Genomic DNA, 16,610 nt, shown 5'->3' on the forward strand with positions numbered 1-16,610 from the left:
CAACTTTATTCAAACTTTATTAAAAAAAAAAAAAGAAAAAAAAAAAAAGACCTTCCCCGACTTCCTAGGTTGTCTATGAAAGCCTGTAGACTGATTTCTATGTAAAGGACGTTTTTGTTGGGAAAATCAAAAGGATGTGACAGTTACGCACGCTCCCGAGAGCCTCTCTTCCCTTCTATGACTCATGAAATGAATGCTTATATAATGTTCAGGATAATGCCACAAGAGCCATTTTGTATGGTAATGTCAATGTCATACAAAGAAAAAGGTTTAATTTAAACAAGTCTCACATAGCCAGAGATCTAGTCTATATAAGTCTCAAACATACTTTAAAATTACACTGTTATGATAGTTTGATTATAATTACCTCATCTGATGACATGCTGCCGACAGATGAATTGCAGAGCTCTTACAAACATATCCACGTTATGATCAGATGCTTTTTTAACTGCCGTTTTCTCACCTCTGTTATTTTTGTTGTGTGTTTATTTTGTTATTTAGAGGAAAGCGCCCAGCACATAATTACATATTCATCTAAATATCGCTCTCAGCAGCGTAGACGGCGCTGGGTATGTTTGTTAAAAATCGTTGCAAAGGGATTTCCAACTTTTTTATGAAGAATAAAAAAGAACTTCGCTGTGAGTACGCTATATCGGAGCCTTGATTCACGTTTAGGCCGTGTGTTTACCAAAGCGTTTTTAGCTTGCTGAAAATGCCTATTTGTGAGCGCTTGAGAGCGCTTCGGCATTGCAGCGTTTTTTTTTTTTTTTTTTCCAGTTGAGACGCTTTGTTGCTATGATACGGAATATCCGCGGCACTGTTAACTTGTAACTTATTTGGCAGAAAATTCGTTTCAGACTAAAAATGTAGAGCACTTGCCATGTATGTTCGGAGACCAGCAATATTAATTTCTCATCCATTTTGTTCCGTTCTCTGCTTGTTAATGTCGTTGTACAGCAAGAATGTTGTAACAGTTGGTCGGTGTTGTATTTGTCCCGCCCCTCCTCCACTCTGGACGGCTGGCTAAAAAGTGACAGTGATGAGCGCAGCTTTTACTCAAAGTTGAACATTCTTCAACTTGAGGCAACTGGTAAAAAACTCCTACCGCTTAGCGCTTGAGCGTAAAAAAAGACACTCAAGCACCTCGTTACGCTCCTGGAGTTAAAAAAAAAAAGCGCCACTGCCATTGAAAACAATTTGAAAAGTACGCTAGCCACTGGAAAAAAAAAATGCTTTGGTGGACAAATGGCCTTAGTCTGTTACGTGTGCACGAGTGTGATCACAAGCAATAATTTGCTGCCTGCAGTTCACTTAACAGCCACCGGTGTCAGTTATCAGTAACTAAGATAGCATTTAAAGGGACTATATGTAGAATTCAGAAACCCTTGTTATTATTCCTTAAATATTATAATTATTAGCATTATACCTTCAAGTTTGTTTGTTTATTTGTAGTTTAATGCCATGTCAGCTACCCTGGCTATAATTTTACCTTCAAGTGAGTGCTAGATGATAGCAAAGTTAAAAATAGGTGGAAATGGAGCATGCATAATTAAACTAATCAGTAATATTGTCTTGTAAGCAATATGCTACTGATATATTGTGCATCTCTAATTATAAACAAATCTTTTTTTCTCATTCAATCCAGACAGCATGCTCACAATAATAAATAAATAAAACAAGTTATGAGCATGCTGTCTGAATTGAACACACCACACACACGTCCGTACTGAAGCCCAAAAGACTTTCCTTCATAAGCTCCAATTTAACAGCACTGGGGGACTGTCTAATTAAAGAGTGAGAGGAGACAGATGCACTTGGGTGGGATGCAGCAGTCAGATTCTCTGCACATGGTTACGGATGAAAAACACATGAAAATAAAATAGAATTAACTTGAAATGAAGTACTCATCTGACAGTCTTTCAATCACGAACCCTTCACAAAATCAAAAGACTTCCGGTGCTGCAGACCCAGCAGTTAAAAGGCTGTCTCCTGGAGGCGTCAATGGCAATGCATTCACATCAAGGAATCAGAAGAGGAATGTTAAACCATGAGTTCCAAGAACTTCAAAGTCCCTTATGTGTAAGATATGACAACAATGGTATGCAACGATGAGGATGATGACAACAGTATGTGAAATCACACGCAGAGCTTCACATTTGCCTGCAATCATGATAAAAAATGCTTTGCCACATCAGACCGAAGCAATTCAGTGACGTCAGCAGCGAGAAGCTCTGCAGTCTTTATAATTACAGTCGCTGTATTATGTTTTGGTTCATTTGAAAGAAAGGGAACACAATTACAGCAATCCTCATCTGGCGTGGCTGTCAGAATTGCATTTCAGAGTGCATGCATTCCAGAGTGACAAAATGAGAAAACCATGAAGGACTCCATCACTGGAACATTATAAAAAAAGAGACGTCAACGCACTAAGATACAGAGGAGTTTGAGTGCTCCAACCAGGCCGAGCGGAGATCAGGATTTGGGCTGCAATCTAGATATTTCCATGAATGATTAAAGCACGTGTTCATCCACAGTGGAAGGATTTTAAGTGAATCATTTCCAAAAAAAGGTGGCTAGACTTTTATCCTGTGGTTGAACTGGGACACGTCATTCAATCACACCAGTAGAAAACTAGTGATAGATCGATATATTTACAGTTTTTAAGTAATCTGAGTGAACCAATTAAATCTTATTTTATTATCGTTTTCTTTATCTTTAATTTCTGCAATTTCATGTACATTTCTACAGGGGCGTAAAGAGTACCTGAAAACCTATACTTGAGCAAAAGTACCAATACCTTACAGCGAAAATGACTCCATTACAGGTTACAAGTCCAATTTGACTTGAGTATCTGAGGTATCTTGAACAATACTTAAGTTTTTTTACTCGTACTGAATGTTGGCTCAAATGTTGTTGAATGTTCGTTTCGGCCTCATTACCGGCTGCAGTCATGTTCTCATTTTATTTATGAAACACCAACGATTCAGCAACTACCTGCTAATACATTTGCGTAAAGTAGCCATGTTGAAAAGTTTGGGTGAGTAAGGGAAAAACGCACAAGACATAGTGCCTTTTATGCCCTGTAGATGGCAATGTCACTTCTTTTTGTAGCAAAAATAAACTGCCGTAGAAAAAGGTGCCATGCAAAATGTAACAAGTAATTGTATTACTCATCACAAGTGTATTAGAATAAAGAGTACATATATTTTTTTCAAAAATATAGTCAATGAGAGTAAATGTTTGCTATTATATTTGATACTCAGTAAAACTACAAAGTAGCCAAAAAGATACTTAAGTACAGTAACTAATTACATTTACTCAAATCTCTATGTGATATACCTGTCATAATGTAAGGGGTAAAAAGGTTTTTTTTTTTTTTTTTTAATAAATTTATTTAGAAATAGATCACGGGTGTATCAATGCACCCAAGAGTCCTGCCAATCAATTGTGAAATATGACTTGTAATGTGATTTGTTTTGCAATGGCCAATAGCTGATTTAGGGTGTGTTCACATTTGTAGTTTGGTTCACTTGGTCCGAACCACAAAAAAACAAAAACAAAAAAAACAACAACATTTAGTCCTGGTCCACTTAGCATTCACACTGGCACTTTTAATACTGAATCTAAAAGCATAGGGATACATTCACGTATATTTTGTGACGGAACTTACCAAAATGCTGTGTGCTGGGCTAAACATGCTCATTGTATGTGCGTAGCTTACATATGGTGGTATTTTGACCAGCTGAGAATTCGTAAAAAAGCTTATAAAATGTGTAAAGGAGTGAAGATATGCTGCGAGGAGACACGGTTCTGATGCCTGTACCAAACTGTAATGGGCAACATCGCAACTGACAAGAAAAAAAATAGGTATGCTTGAGCATTCAGTCCTTTTTAGGGTCGCATCTTGTGACTTCATGTCTGTTTTTGGTTCGTTTACATGTCTTGGGTGCGTGTTGCATTCATATTTCATTCGAACTGCACCAGAGTTAGTTTGGAAGTGTGCCGAGACCCATCTTTTCAGCTGTCTCGGTCTGCTTGTTTGGTGCGCACCAGGGTTCGGATATTCAAATGAACCGCACTAACAGAGCAATCGCACCAGGGTTCGTTTTAATCGAACCAAACATGCCAAGTGTGAATACACCCTTAAAGTCCCCCTGTAGTCAATAATTTGATCCCTTAAAACTCATCTTTGTCATCATAATATTGTAATATACATCATACACCCGCTATATTGCTAAATCTACCCGATTTTTCATATCAACAGAAAAATATCCTGGGATAACCTGGCTTCTCTGCTTCATAGTGGTCATAGTTAATGATATGCTAAAGCCCGCCGGCACATTGATGTGATTGGTTACAAAGTAGTTTGTGACATAAAAAACACCAGCAATTTCAAACCGTGTTTTTGAAACTGTCTTTAGATCACTGCATTTTTAAAGAGATAATTTTCAGAAATGGTGCTGACTTATGAATTTGCACATGGTTTGTCTTGGAGCATATTAAAAACACCACATAGACATTCACCACAGTGGGACTTTAAAATAAGAAAACAAGTGAGTGAGTGAGAGAATGAAGGCACTAGTTAAACCCACTACTTGTGATAACAATCCAAAGAAGCTCTAAAGATGTCAAACAAGACACTATGACAACATGAAGTAGTGAAGAGGGCTGTTTCAGAGAACAAGTCAGCCAAACAGTTCACACCCAAAAATGCTGATAAGAAAGGCTGGATATTAGACACGCTTGTATGGGAAACGAGTGACCACTTCACGATCCCAGCGTGCCTGTGAAGGCTTGCTGAAAACAAAGAAGGACTGGAGTTCACTGATAAGTAAAAGGCACTGCATTCAAAAGTGAAACAGAACAGAAGGTCGTAACAAAGCTCTGGTTTTTATTGAGCCAAAAGTAACAAAAAAAAGGAACCACCTAAAATAATCAACACCAAAATCTTATGAACAGAAAGGGTGACAATGACTTCAGCATCAGGTCAAATCTACAGCGGGACTCTGGTTAGTGTGGAGAAAGTTCTTAGATCAGAGTCTAATCCGCTGCATTCCAGGCATTTTAAAACAGGCTTAAAAAGCTTTCAATGCACCTCGACCAAACACTGCACTGCCTTGAAAAGCAGCAGAATTATGAACTTGTCAGCGAATATATGCTTTTGTGAGACTTGCAAGTCCCTTACTGGATAATGCATAAAGTATTCAGCTTATTCCAGAGTCACTATCAGGATACCTTTTGGTTATTTTAATGACAACATCAAGGTTGTCCCACAGACAATGCAGATGTTTTTTAATGTAATCCAGTATCCATATGATAACCTGCACCATTACTAAGTGAAGTCTAAACTGTGAGTAAACTGTCAAACACACATACATAAACTTAACAGGCCTCTCATTAAAACCTTCCAGGGCTGCGGGCACACACAAAGAAAGGGTTGAAGCGACAACACACCACATACAAATAGCCTTTTGTAAGGAGCGCTGTGGGCCCTCTGAGAGACCCCAGGGATTTCATGTGTCCCGGGACGATCTGAAAAATATCTGAAACCTCCACACAATGCAGCAAATGTACATTAACTGGGCCAGAATACATCATTCTGAAAACACTATGGAATATGAGATAAAAGATACAGAATCAAACAGCTTTCAGAGGAAAATAGAGGTGGGGAACAGTGGGAGAGAAAGACGCCATGGCAACAAAACAGCACTTAAGCAAAGAAACAAGTCAGGATGGATTACATTTTGTATGAAATCTACACGCTTTCCCTTCTCTATGTCATAACATCATGCAACAAAATGACTTACAGGTGTTTTGCTATGCTTAAATGGTCACTCCTGGGAAAGTATCATGTACAGAGGTAACTCTAAGCAGACCATTACTAGGTTCAAATGTAGTATATTGTTTAATTAATGTATATATTAATACATTAATATAAAAAAAACTAATTAGAGCTGCATGATTGATCGTTAAAAGATCGTGATCTCGATTCAAACACCCAAAATGAAATGAAAAAATTCTCAATTTATCCAAAATTGTGTGACTCTAAAATGACATTTTGATGCTGCATCACATAACTAGCTCCGTACGTATGGCTTTTCTGACACAATAACCTTGCTTTGTAGCTCACCTGTACAGCATTGCACTTGCAATGTGGAGAGAATGGGCATGAGTCCCATGAAACATGAGTCACACTGAATAACATCGTTTAAAAAAAAAAAAAAAAAAAATTGTAGAAGCAAACCAATATGGTTGCTAGAGCAAATTTGTTTTTATTTGCTAACACTATGGGTTATGCTATATAGGAAGGGTTGCGTGTAGGTGGTATGTTATTTACAAACACGATAAAGCATTAATTAGTACAACTCACCCGATATTTCATTTCCGAACTGCTTTAATACATACAACAACCAGCGTAATAAAAATGTTTCAGATAAAACTGAACACACTTTTAGTGCTACTCACTCACTGCACATTTCATTTTGAAAGGGTTACGAAACGTGCAAGAAGCAATGCAATATTTTGCAGAAATGGCACCGCAGGTATGTGTTTTCAATGAGTCTGGGTTGGGGAAAAAAAAAAAAAAAAAAAAATGTATATTTCGTTCACGTTTATTCATTCAGCAGACACTTTTATCTGAAGCGACTTACAATTGAGAAATACAACAGGCAATAAACATAAGTGCTATTAATACAAAGTTTCGGTCATCATTCAGGATAGTACAAGCTAGAATAGGGAAGATTTAAGAATGGTGAGATGATCATAAGTGAAAGAATAGTGAAATATATATTTTTTTAATTCAGCAAGCTGCAGTTAAAGGATTAGTTCACTTTAAAATGGCGGAAGTTAGATATTTTACTTTATAACTTGTTAAATATGGATATTTTTCTTATACAAACGCATCGCTTCGCTTCAGAAGGCCTTTATTAACCCCCCGGAGCCATGTGGAGTATGTTTATAATGGTTGGAAGGACTTTCTTCAGCTTCATACTCGTTGGTCCCTTTTCTCTGCCATTATAAAACTCGGATGCGTCAAGGATATTTATTAATATAACTCCAATTGTGTTCATCAGAAAGAAGACAGTCATATACACCTAGGATGCACCTTGAGGGTGAGAAAAGCTTGGGGTCATTTTTATTTTACAGTGAACTAATTATTTAAGTGCTCACGGAAGAGATGAGTTTTCAGCTGTTTCTTGAAAATGGTTAGGAAATCAATTGTCTGAATAGGGTTGGGTAGATTATTCCACCAGTGAACGGAAACGTTCTCGAGACTGATTTTGTGCCTTTCTGTGATGGTATCATGAGGCGCCTCTCACTTACAGACTGGAGGCTCCTTGAGGGCACGTAGACTCAGAGAGTGGAGGTAGGAAAGCGCAAAGCCAGTGGCTGTCCTGTAGGCACACCAACGTCTTGAACTTGATGCGAGCCAAAACCGGGAGCCAGTGCAGAGAGATAAACAGCGGTGTGACATGGCCTCTCTTGGGTTAATTGAAGACCAGTTAAGCTGCTGCATTCTTGATCATTTTTAAGGGGTTTGATTGCACATGTTGGAAGCCCAGCCTAGAAATGACAAGGGCCTGAACGAGAAGCTGTGTTGCATGCTCAGTTATAAAGGGCCTGATCTTCCTGATGTTCTACAGTGCAAACCTGCATGATCATGCAGTATTAGCAAGGTGGTCTTTGAAGGTCAGCTGGTCATCAAATTTCATCATGTTTAAATCCATATTTGAGTATTCAAGCTTTGATTTTCTCCCAAAATCAGTGCAGAAAATGAAAATCCTTTTGGAATTATAACACACTCCAAGTCATAACCAGCAGCACAGCGAATATCAATAACTAAGACCGCCAACCTCCACTGACAACTGCAGAAAATAATCAAGTTAGAAACTACATAAGGGGTGAAAATGTCAATGTTAACCAAAGACCACAGGCTCATAGAAGACACACGGCTCATCTCCCCACCCACAGAGAGACAGCTGCTTGATGAGGAGGTCACTGGAACTCGGCTGCCCTTCAGGCTCCGGAAAAAAGCTGGGCTGGTCATCTCAGAGATTAATACTGGGGAGAACTGCACACAGAGATCACTGACTGTCTGTTTGTTTCTCTCTCATGTTAACAACAGCACCATCGCAACACACACACACACTCAGATAGCATCCTAAGCTGGCCTCTCCATTATTGCTTGGGCTTAATCCTCTTTTGCAACAGAGGGACAGATGAATGAATCGCAATTCTCTACAGCACTGACATCACATCGACCCCCTCTTTAAATGTCACAATTTTAAATCGATCTGTGTTGGCTATTAAATCTCCCTGTGATCCTTAATTTCAGAAAAACCTGTCTATTTTTGTTCTTCTGCACAAAGCACATTTTCATACCTCAGTTTGGGACAATTCGCTGGCAGTGCTCTGTTCTCTGACGGTGAAGCTCATCTTTGGACCAAAACATCACAAGCTATAAAAAGAGTCAACCAGACTGAAGTTCATTGTCGGTTTAAAATATTACAGTTTATAGAGGGAAAAAAAGACACTTACGCTAATGCCCTGGAGGGCAAAATAAGAGAAAACTTTTTGTAAAGAGACGCAACGTGCATATGTAGGCTAGTCAAGTACTTGCTATGCACAAGTAAAAACAATATTCGAACTTCACAAACTGATGATTTTTGTTCAGAGTATTCAGCTACAAGGAAATGTTTTGCAATAAGACTTGGATATCATACACATTTATTCTAAGTTTTTTTTTTTTTTTTTTTTTTTTTTTTACTTATCGGAGTCCAAATTAGGAATCGATAACACGTGTCTACACCCGACACGACTTGTCGCGCCGCGCCGCAACAGCTAGCAGCTGTCTACACTGAACGCGACAAGACGACCATTGGAAAGCGCTTGGACTACGTCAGAAATAGAATGAAGAATCCATTTACTGTCGGGAATTTGTGCAGTGTAGACAATATCACGGATTATAATGGGTTCTATTGTCTTTTGACGCATCGCATCGCGCCGCTCGCGTCCGGTGTAAAAATCAGAACCGATAACCAGAATCGGAATCATAATCATTAAAATTCAAACGATACCCAACTCTAGTGTGGTCCTGGTTTAATGCGTCCTTTCTGAATAAAAGTAAGAAAAGAAATAAGCAAATAAGTAAATATTACTGACCCCAAATGTTAAAATAATCTGGTTATTAAGCTCTGGGTGAGTGCAAAGGGAGACATTAGAATCACAACCGGTACAGAAGGTGAGCTCACTCTCCACTGTACGCCCCTGCACCAACAGGCTCTCACAAGCACAGATGAAAGGGTCTAAATAAAGAGGTCATTCATTATTCAACCCTGCTCCAAAGCAGTGTGACCCGTAGTGCCAAAGTGGAGAAATCTGTACTCCAACTATACCACAGAACATGTATGTTTCTCATAGGTTATTCATGAATAAACAATGAATAAAGATCTTGGCTAAGTCTTCTCAATGTGTACAATGCATTGATACTTTAATAGTCTCGTGGATGTACACTTTGTTTTACCTCACATATTCCATGTCACAAGCATTACAAGATCAATAATATTATGCTCCAGATGACGCACTGTCGGCCTTATCAATTCTGTCTTGATAAGAGAGAGCACTCAGGGGGCTGGGTAGCAGTGATTTAAGCTCTAGAGAAATACACAGACATTGAGAGTGTTGGAAGGATTGTGTTTAACAGCACTAATGCTTCAATTCCCACATCACCTTTTAGTGCTTTTATCGATCATATAGAAGCGAGTCAAGAGAAGAGTGAAAGAAAAATATATATATATTTATATAATTTACTCTGCAAATATTATTAGCCTCTGATGTTAGTGGTTCCTGATCCAGGACCAATATGAATTTAGGACCAAGGACTGCTGATTTTTTTCTGCATTGGAAACAGAAACAGCACCCTATTGGTGGAAAACGGGTTTGGCTGACATAACAGGGTAAAATAGAAAATTATATTTTCCCATGTCGTCACTATTTTTAGTTGCTCAAGTCTAGCAAGTAGTGTGATAATACAGTCTACAATGATAACATTATAACAACACAAAACATCACTCTAATCCAGCGTTGGAAATTTATGCCGAATTTATGGTACTTTCCTCAAATGACGTACAACATAGGAGTGTTTTTTTTGTTTTTAAAGAGGATCTTAAGGCCAGGAAAAAAGGAAAATAACCCTATTTTCGAAATGCATGTTAATTAATCTTGTGAACAATTCATCCATGCACTTTTCTACATCTGCCTCCATCCAATCAACAACCGATGAACTGAAACAGGTCCTCAGCCTACTTTTTTCCCCATTTCATTTGGATGTATGTCACATTATGGAAGAAAATATCTGTCACTACTTCCATTACAACAACTTTAATCTGGGAAACCTCAGGAGGTTTCAGTAAGATGTACATTTTCATCAAAAAATAGTTTTTACTAAAATCAATTAGGCCTAAATGTCAATTCATATATCATATGTTGGGGAAGGTCAAGACCCCTGATGTGGGATGCAAACATTTTGTTATTACTGACATTTGATGTATTTGAAACTTACTTTACAAACTTGTTGATCTTATGTTAGATAGGTTAATACTTTAGGAAATTGAATAGTCCTTTACAAAAACATGGATTTTGTACCTCATGTTCAGTAATGGACACCAAAGTATATCCTATTCACATTCATAGAAAGTACCATGATATCTATACAAAAGGTCTAGATACTGATATCACCCAGCTGAAATATCAAGAGACACGTGGAGAAAATCTGCCTTTAACAAAGAAAAAGGCCTGAGAGAAAATTTAAAGTCTAAGTTATTAACCAACCAATTTGATTCAGGGATAAAATTGGAACACGGTGACAGAGACAGAGAAAGAAAAGCAATTAAGACGACATGAATAAGACGGAGCGAAGAGCAGTTCGAGAGAGAGGTAGAGAAAGACCGGGAGGGAGGGAGGGAGCGAGGGATATACAGAGTGGAATGCCAGGGCTAATCCTCAGCTCCTGTGTGGTATTTTAACTGTTATTCTTTCCTCCTCTCTCTCCTCGTTCCCCTGCCGCCATCACTCACTGCAGTGCAGCTAACGACCACACCATGTCTGGACAAAACTGAGGACAGGAGACGTAGTGGCCGACCCCGCTGGACACAGGGTCTTAGCGTCAGCAAGACATCTGGCCAGACATTTGTCTCCTTACGATAAACAGGATATTTAAAATGTTTAAAAATCACAAAACACTAACCTTTGCTTTTAGACCAATAAAAGTGCAAGCGACTACATTGGTACATAAAAGCAGACAAGTAAAGCTTTAAAATCCCACCTCAGACCAAATATTTACTTTAAAGTCAGCATGAAACAACGTTGTGATGATCTTTTCTACACTATTGTGATGAATATCAAAGTTAAACGGATTCTTGAAGAAGAAAAAAATGCAGGATGGGATTGATCGTTGTGGTTTACTATTGCTGAGATGTCATGTGATGCGAGTGACAAGTTGTCCCGTCCTCGCGGCAGTAAACACGTCATCGGAGAAGAGATGTAAGATTACGAGGACACGTGAATTAAAAAATGATGCGCGCGAGTAAATCATTTATAATAAATACTGCAATATTTCATTAAAACAAGAATTGTTTTGATTTCATGGTGACTTTAAAATTAAAATGCATGTCACAGACAAAGACTACAATTGCTGTTCTTCCCAAGGCCCGACAAACGATTAAATTCGCTTTGAGTGAGTAAGTGAGTAAGTGAGTTAGTAAGTGATCGATCGGGCACGAGGACGCTGTCTCTTGCAGACAAACCGGTCACTATGGATACCGCCCCACAGTGCACGAGCCGGAGTGCTGTGATGTGGTCTGACCTCTGCCTGCATGTGTCCCCTACAGCTGCAAAATGATACAACACAGCTGAAGCCCGTTGCTAAAAGAAGGCAACTGCAGTCGCGACAGGTGTGCTCGTAGACACCCGGACAGAGACAGAATAATTTTAACTTGTCAACGAGTATTGTGCCTGTAGGAAAATTCATCTTAAAATTGCCGTTTTATAAACATGGTACCTGGTATGACCAGCTAAACACCATCTTAGACCAGCTAGAAACCAGTTATCATGCTGAAATGGGAATTTCCAGCAGATTATGTCACTCTTATTGTAATTAAAGTGCGAAAGCAAATAAGCGCCAAATTGTGGAAATGTCACTTTAGATTAACTTACATAAAATACTTCTGATCAAGTTACTAGAAACTGGGAATTGCCTGTCTGATTTGGGTCGCAAACTCATGGCTCAGTCCATTTTACAGATTGATTTTCAGTCAACAAACGAAGCAAATAACAGCGAGCTCTGTTTTCTGACACGGCCACAATTGCACACTAAAAAAAACAAACAAAGAGCGCAACATTTGGCATGGATTACCAGCTGGCAAACAATAACTAGCATTCCATTGCCAACATAAATGTCAAGGGGTTACTTCGAGTATCCGACTCTTCTTAAAAGATTTAAGGCTAGAAAGAAATGTTTATTTATATATAAAAAACACAGCGAATGTTTGTTTCTCAGTTTCTGCTCGGATGTTTCCATGGCAGCTAAATCTCAGTCCTCGTGCGAGATTCCTGCGTTCACAGAATCAGCGTAGTTTGAGGGAAAAATAACGGTGTTGGATAATTACGGCGGCAAGATTGAGCTCCCAGGGGAAATATTTTAAAGGTATCCAAAATAAAATTGTCTACAGTGAAGTTTTAGAAACTTTTCGTGGCAAAAACGCCGTTGCATAGTGACGTTTTGAAGGACTGTCCGAGAGCCTGGAAGGCATCATGTTCACGCGCTCAATACTTTCCACGGACCGCTGGATTCCCCCAAACTTTGCCAAGGGCATGCGCTCTCACGACACAGCAAATGAGGCATGATCAAACCTACCTGACACAAATGACAGCATGAGCAGGACTCTAAAATTCAGTCCCGGGTGAATCGGGTTATTCCTGAGATAATGGGCAGTCATTGTCAGCGCCATATCGCCGCCCGTGCTCTCGCTTCTCTCGTTCTCCCCGAAACTCTGAAAGCTCCTCAGCAACAACTCCATAGGGAAAAGGCTGAGTCTGGACCGTACCACTCTGCCTCTCCGTTATGGGGGTGCGTGTCTCACCTGAAGCGCAGTCCATGCAAAGCATTATTTGCAAAACAACATTTTGTCAAAAGTGGATGGTTATTAAGTTTATTCACCTACACAAATATATATATATATATATATATATATATATATATATATATATATATATATATAGCCTATATAATCTCACAACTCTGACTTTTTTCACAATTGCGAGTTTACATTCAGCAATTCTGACTTCTTTTCTCAGAATTGCAAGATATAAACTCGCAAGATCTGCTTGGATACAAACATTCTTCCAAATATCTTCCTTTGTGTTCAGCAGAACAAAGAAATTTATACAGGTTTGGAACAACTTCAGGGGGAGTAAATGATGACAGAATTTTAATTTTTTCGGTGAACTATCCCTTTAATATTTTAAAACAGTAACTGTTTTGTTTTACCGAGATTAACACAAATTCTTGCACATTGATTATATTTGCTGTGTAACTAAGCTGTGTAACATGCATTTCCATGTTGTCACTGTTAGGCCTATAGCGCCATTTTCTTTCCAGTTGGGATGTAAACTGTATGCAAGCCATAGATAAAGTTAGTATGAAATGAAAATTCACCCTATTTTATTATTTTTATTTTTTTTTACATGTTTTTAATCTTGTTGTATCCATGTTTCTTTGTTTAATTTTTGCTTGACCTCGTAATTTTTAAACAAAATATCAACTTGATCTTCTGGTGGTGAAATGACAGACCTCTCTCTGGTGACCTTTGCCAGTCCAATAATTTGCAAGTTTGCATTATTTTGCCTCCATTTTTGATTGTAACGCCCATATCTCAACATCCAATTAAAAACCGGTGAATAAAACCAAGTCCTTGGCAACATTTTTTCTTTTTCAGTAATCTGTTACATTCAGATGTACATCACAATAAAGAAGAAAAAATCTGTTATTACTTCCATTTCATCCATACTTAGAGTTTAGCGACATTCAGCTACTGATCGGCTGATAGTGGTCATATTTTTAATATGCTTAAAGGTTTAGTTCACCCAAAAATGAAAATAATGTCATTTATTACTTACTCCTCATGCCGTTCCACACCCGTAAGACCTTCGTTGATCTTCGGAACACAAATTAAGATATTTTTGTTTAAATCCGATGGCTCAGTGAGGCCTGCATAGCCAGCAATGACATTTCCTCTCTCAAGATCCATTAATGTACTAAAAACATATTTAAATCAGTTCATGTGAGTACAGTGGTTCAATATTAATATTATAAAGCGACGAGAATATTTTTGGCCTCACTGAGCCATCGGATTTCAACAAAAATATCTTAATTTGTGTTCCGAAGATTAACGAAGGTCGGCATGAGGGTGAATAATAAATGACATTATTTTCATTTTTGGGTGAACTAACCCTTTAAAGTCTGCATGAACCCGAGTTGCTACTTTACTTCAGTATTGTGACATATTTTACAAGTAAAACTGAATATCCACGGGTGCGTCTATATACTATATATATTTTAGCAAAAACATACATCACTAGACAGGTAATGAGCATAATCTAGCTAACATTTATAATTTAGCCTATTTATGGCTGAAATGTTTATTTAACTAATGTTTAAATTTAAATGTTTAGTTAAGTATTTATCATAATTTAAATAACATTAAAAAAATAATGTCAGAAAGATATCAGTTCTGCTGTTGTTCATAAATACTAGTAGTGAGGCTTCTGAGGCACTTCTGGTTTGGGTAAGTTTCACTCAAAAAGACTGAAACAAATCATTTCAAAACATAATGTTGCACAACAAATAATCCTTCTCCGTCAGTTTGACTGAATGAGCTGTAAATTCCCTTCACATTCTATTTTCAGACGTCAGGAGAGTAACGTAACATTTGGTATTTTAATGTGTCATGGGAGCCTATAAGAAGAATATCTATGGCACATGCTCTTTTCAGTTGCTTAACTTTTTTTCCCCTTTGTATTCCACTGTAACAGCATGAAAAAGACTTATACTGTGCATCTGTGGTCTGTTCTCCTGATTTAATTTACAATATCCTATGAGTAATTCACTGGAATGCACTAAGAATCTCTCAAATCCTCACATCTCTCTCCAGATTTGTTTTCACATAGATGCTTTAAAATGTAATTGTCTCCCCTTTTCACTTCTTATCTCTATTAGCAGTGTTTACTGGAATGTTTCTAAAGCAGGTAATTACAATATTTATTTTCTGTCAAAATGATGGAAATCACTTTGAAATATTATTTCTCAATGTTCCAGTTAATAAACATTTTTTTCTTCTCCATTCAGCTCATTGTCAAAGCTCGCAGCAGACTGACAGTTGGAGGGGATGTTCTACCTAAGCCGTCAAAATGACCTCATGAGAGAAGGAAGGCCATTCCAGAGGGGAAGTACATTTTCAGATTTTGAGTAAAGATTATAAAGACAATACTTTTTGTGTGTGGATTAACTCGCACAGATGAATTGTTTACCACAAGACTAGTAATGTGTGCAAACAAAGTAAATAGGGTTAATTTTGATTTAATGCGACTTTTATTTTCCTCATATATTGCCAAAAGCCTGAATTCAGAATGGTGTACCACCCTACTACTCTACATGAGTATTCTAGTAGGCTATGCTATTCTGAATTCAGCCTGTGTCAAATATATTCAATGCATATGAAAAACCAATCCAGTCACAGACCTAACAATGATCACATAAAGTGTATTTTTTTTATCGCACTACCAACTGGCTGCACTCCATCAAATTAGCAAAGTTTCATAACTTACACTGGTAACACTTTATTTTACAGTGTCCTTGTTACATATGTTACATGCACTTACCATAGTAATAACAGTAAATTATGCATAATTACATGCTACTAACCCTCAACCAAACCCTTATCCCACCCTAACCCTATAGTAAGTACATGTTGTTAATTAATATTACTCTGTACTTAAATATATAATTACACTGTAACAATGACACCTTAACATAAAGTGTAACCCACAAATCTAAATGAATTTGGACTAATTTAATCCTAATTCAAATCTTGTGTATTTTGGCTTTAAAATAGAAAATCAAAAGACAAGTTGGATTTCTACTTTACACTTCTGTTACTTAGTGGAAGGATTGTCATCAGATATTTTCCCACTTGTTGGTGCGGTCCCACAAATAGGCGCTAATTTTCTGTTAGCTTCAGACTTAATCCCCCGTACCCCCTGCTAATCCATTCAGACCCCCCTTTTTAAGTTTTCGTCTCCAATCTGTGCTTTTCTTGCCTCAAAGCCACAAGAAAACCCCTCACCCCATTGCTGTTACCTCTTGGTCTGAGTCTAATTGGGACATATAGAAATTAACGAGCTAATCCAACCAAAAAATAAATGCATTGGGCGGCTAATAGCTCCACCCCATTTATGCCAGATCAGCAATTTGTTGACTTTCTGTCTTGTCTCAATCCAACCAGGATAAGCTTTAGCTCAACCATTTATTTGAATGGTAGAAGCTGGAGAGCGAA

The 16,610-nt window shown here is 38.0% G+C and overlaps 1 protein-coding gene across 2 annotated transcripts in view; it reads right to left on the bottom strand.

Annotated features, from left to right (window-relative positions):
- Window positions 1–13,078, bottom strand: part of nectin3b (nectin cell adhesion molecule 3b) — a 68,558-nt gene extending 55,480 nt beyond the window's left edge. For both annotated transcript variants that reach the window (XM_051878249.1, XM_051878248.1), the window contains exon 1: window positions 12,914–13,078. In XM_051878249.1, the coding sequence (XP_051734209.1) occupies window positions 12,914–13,076 (163 nt within the window). In that variant the 5' untranslated portion in view covers window positions 13,077–13,078. The remainder of the gene's footprint in view (window positions 1–12,913) is intronic.
- Window positions 13,079–16,610: the final 3,532 nt, after the last annotated feature.

Source organism: Ctenopharyngodon idella, chromosome 21 (assembly GCF_019924925.1).
Source record: "Ctenopharyngodon idella isolate HZGC_01 chromosome 21, HZGC01, whole genome shotgun sequence".
NCBI classification, from domain to species: Eukaryota; Metazoa; Chordata; class Actinopteri; order Cypriniformes; family Xenocyprididae; genus Ctenopharyngodon; species Ctenopharyngodon idella.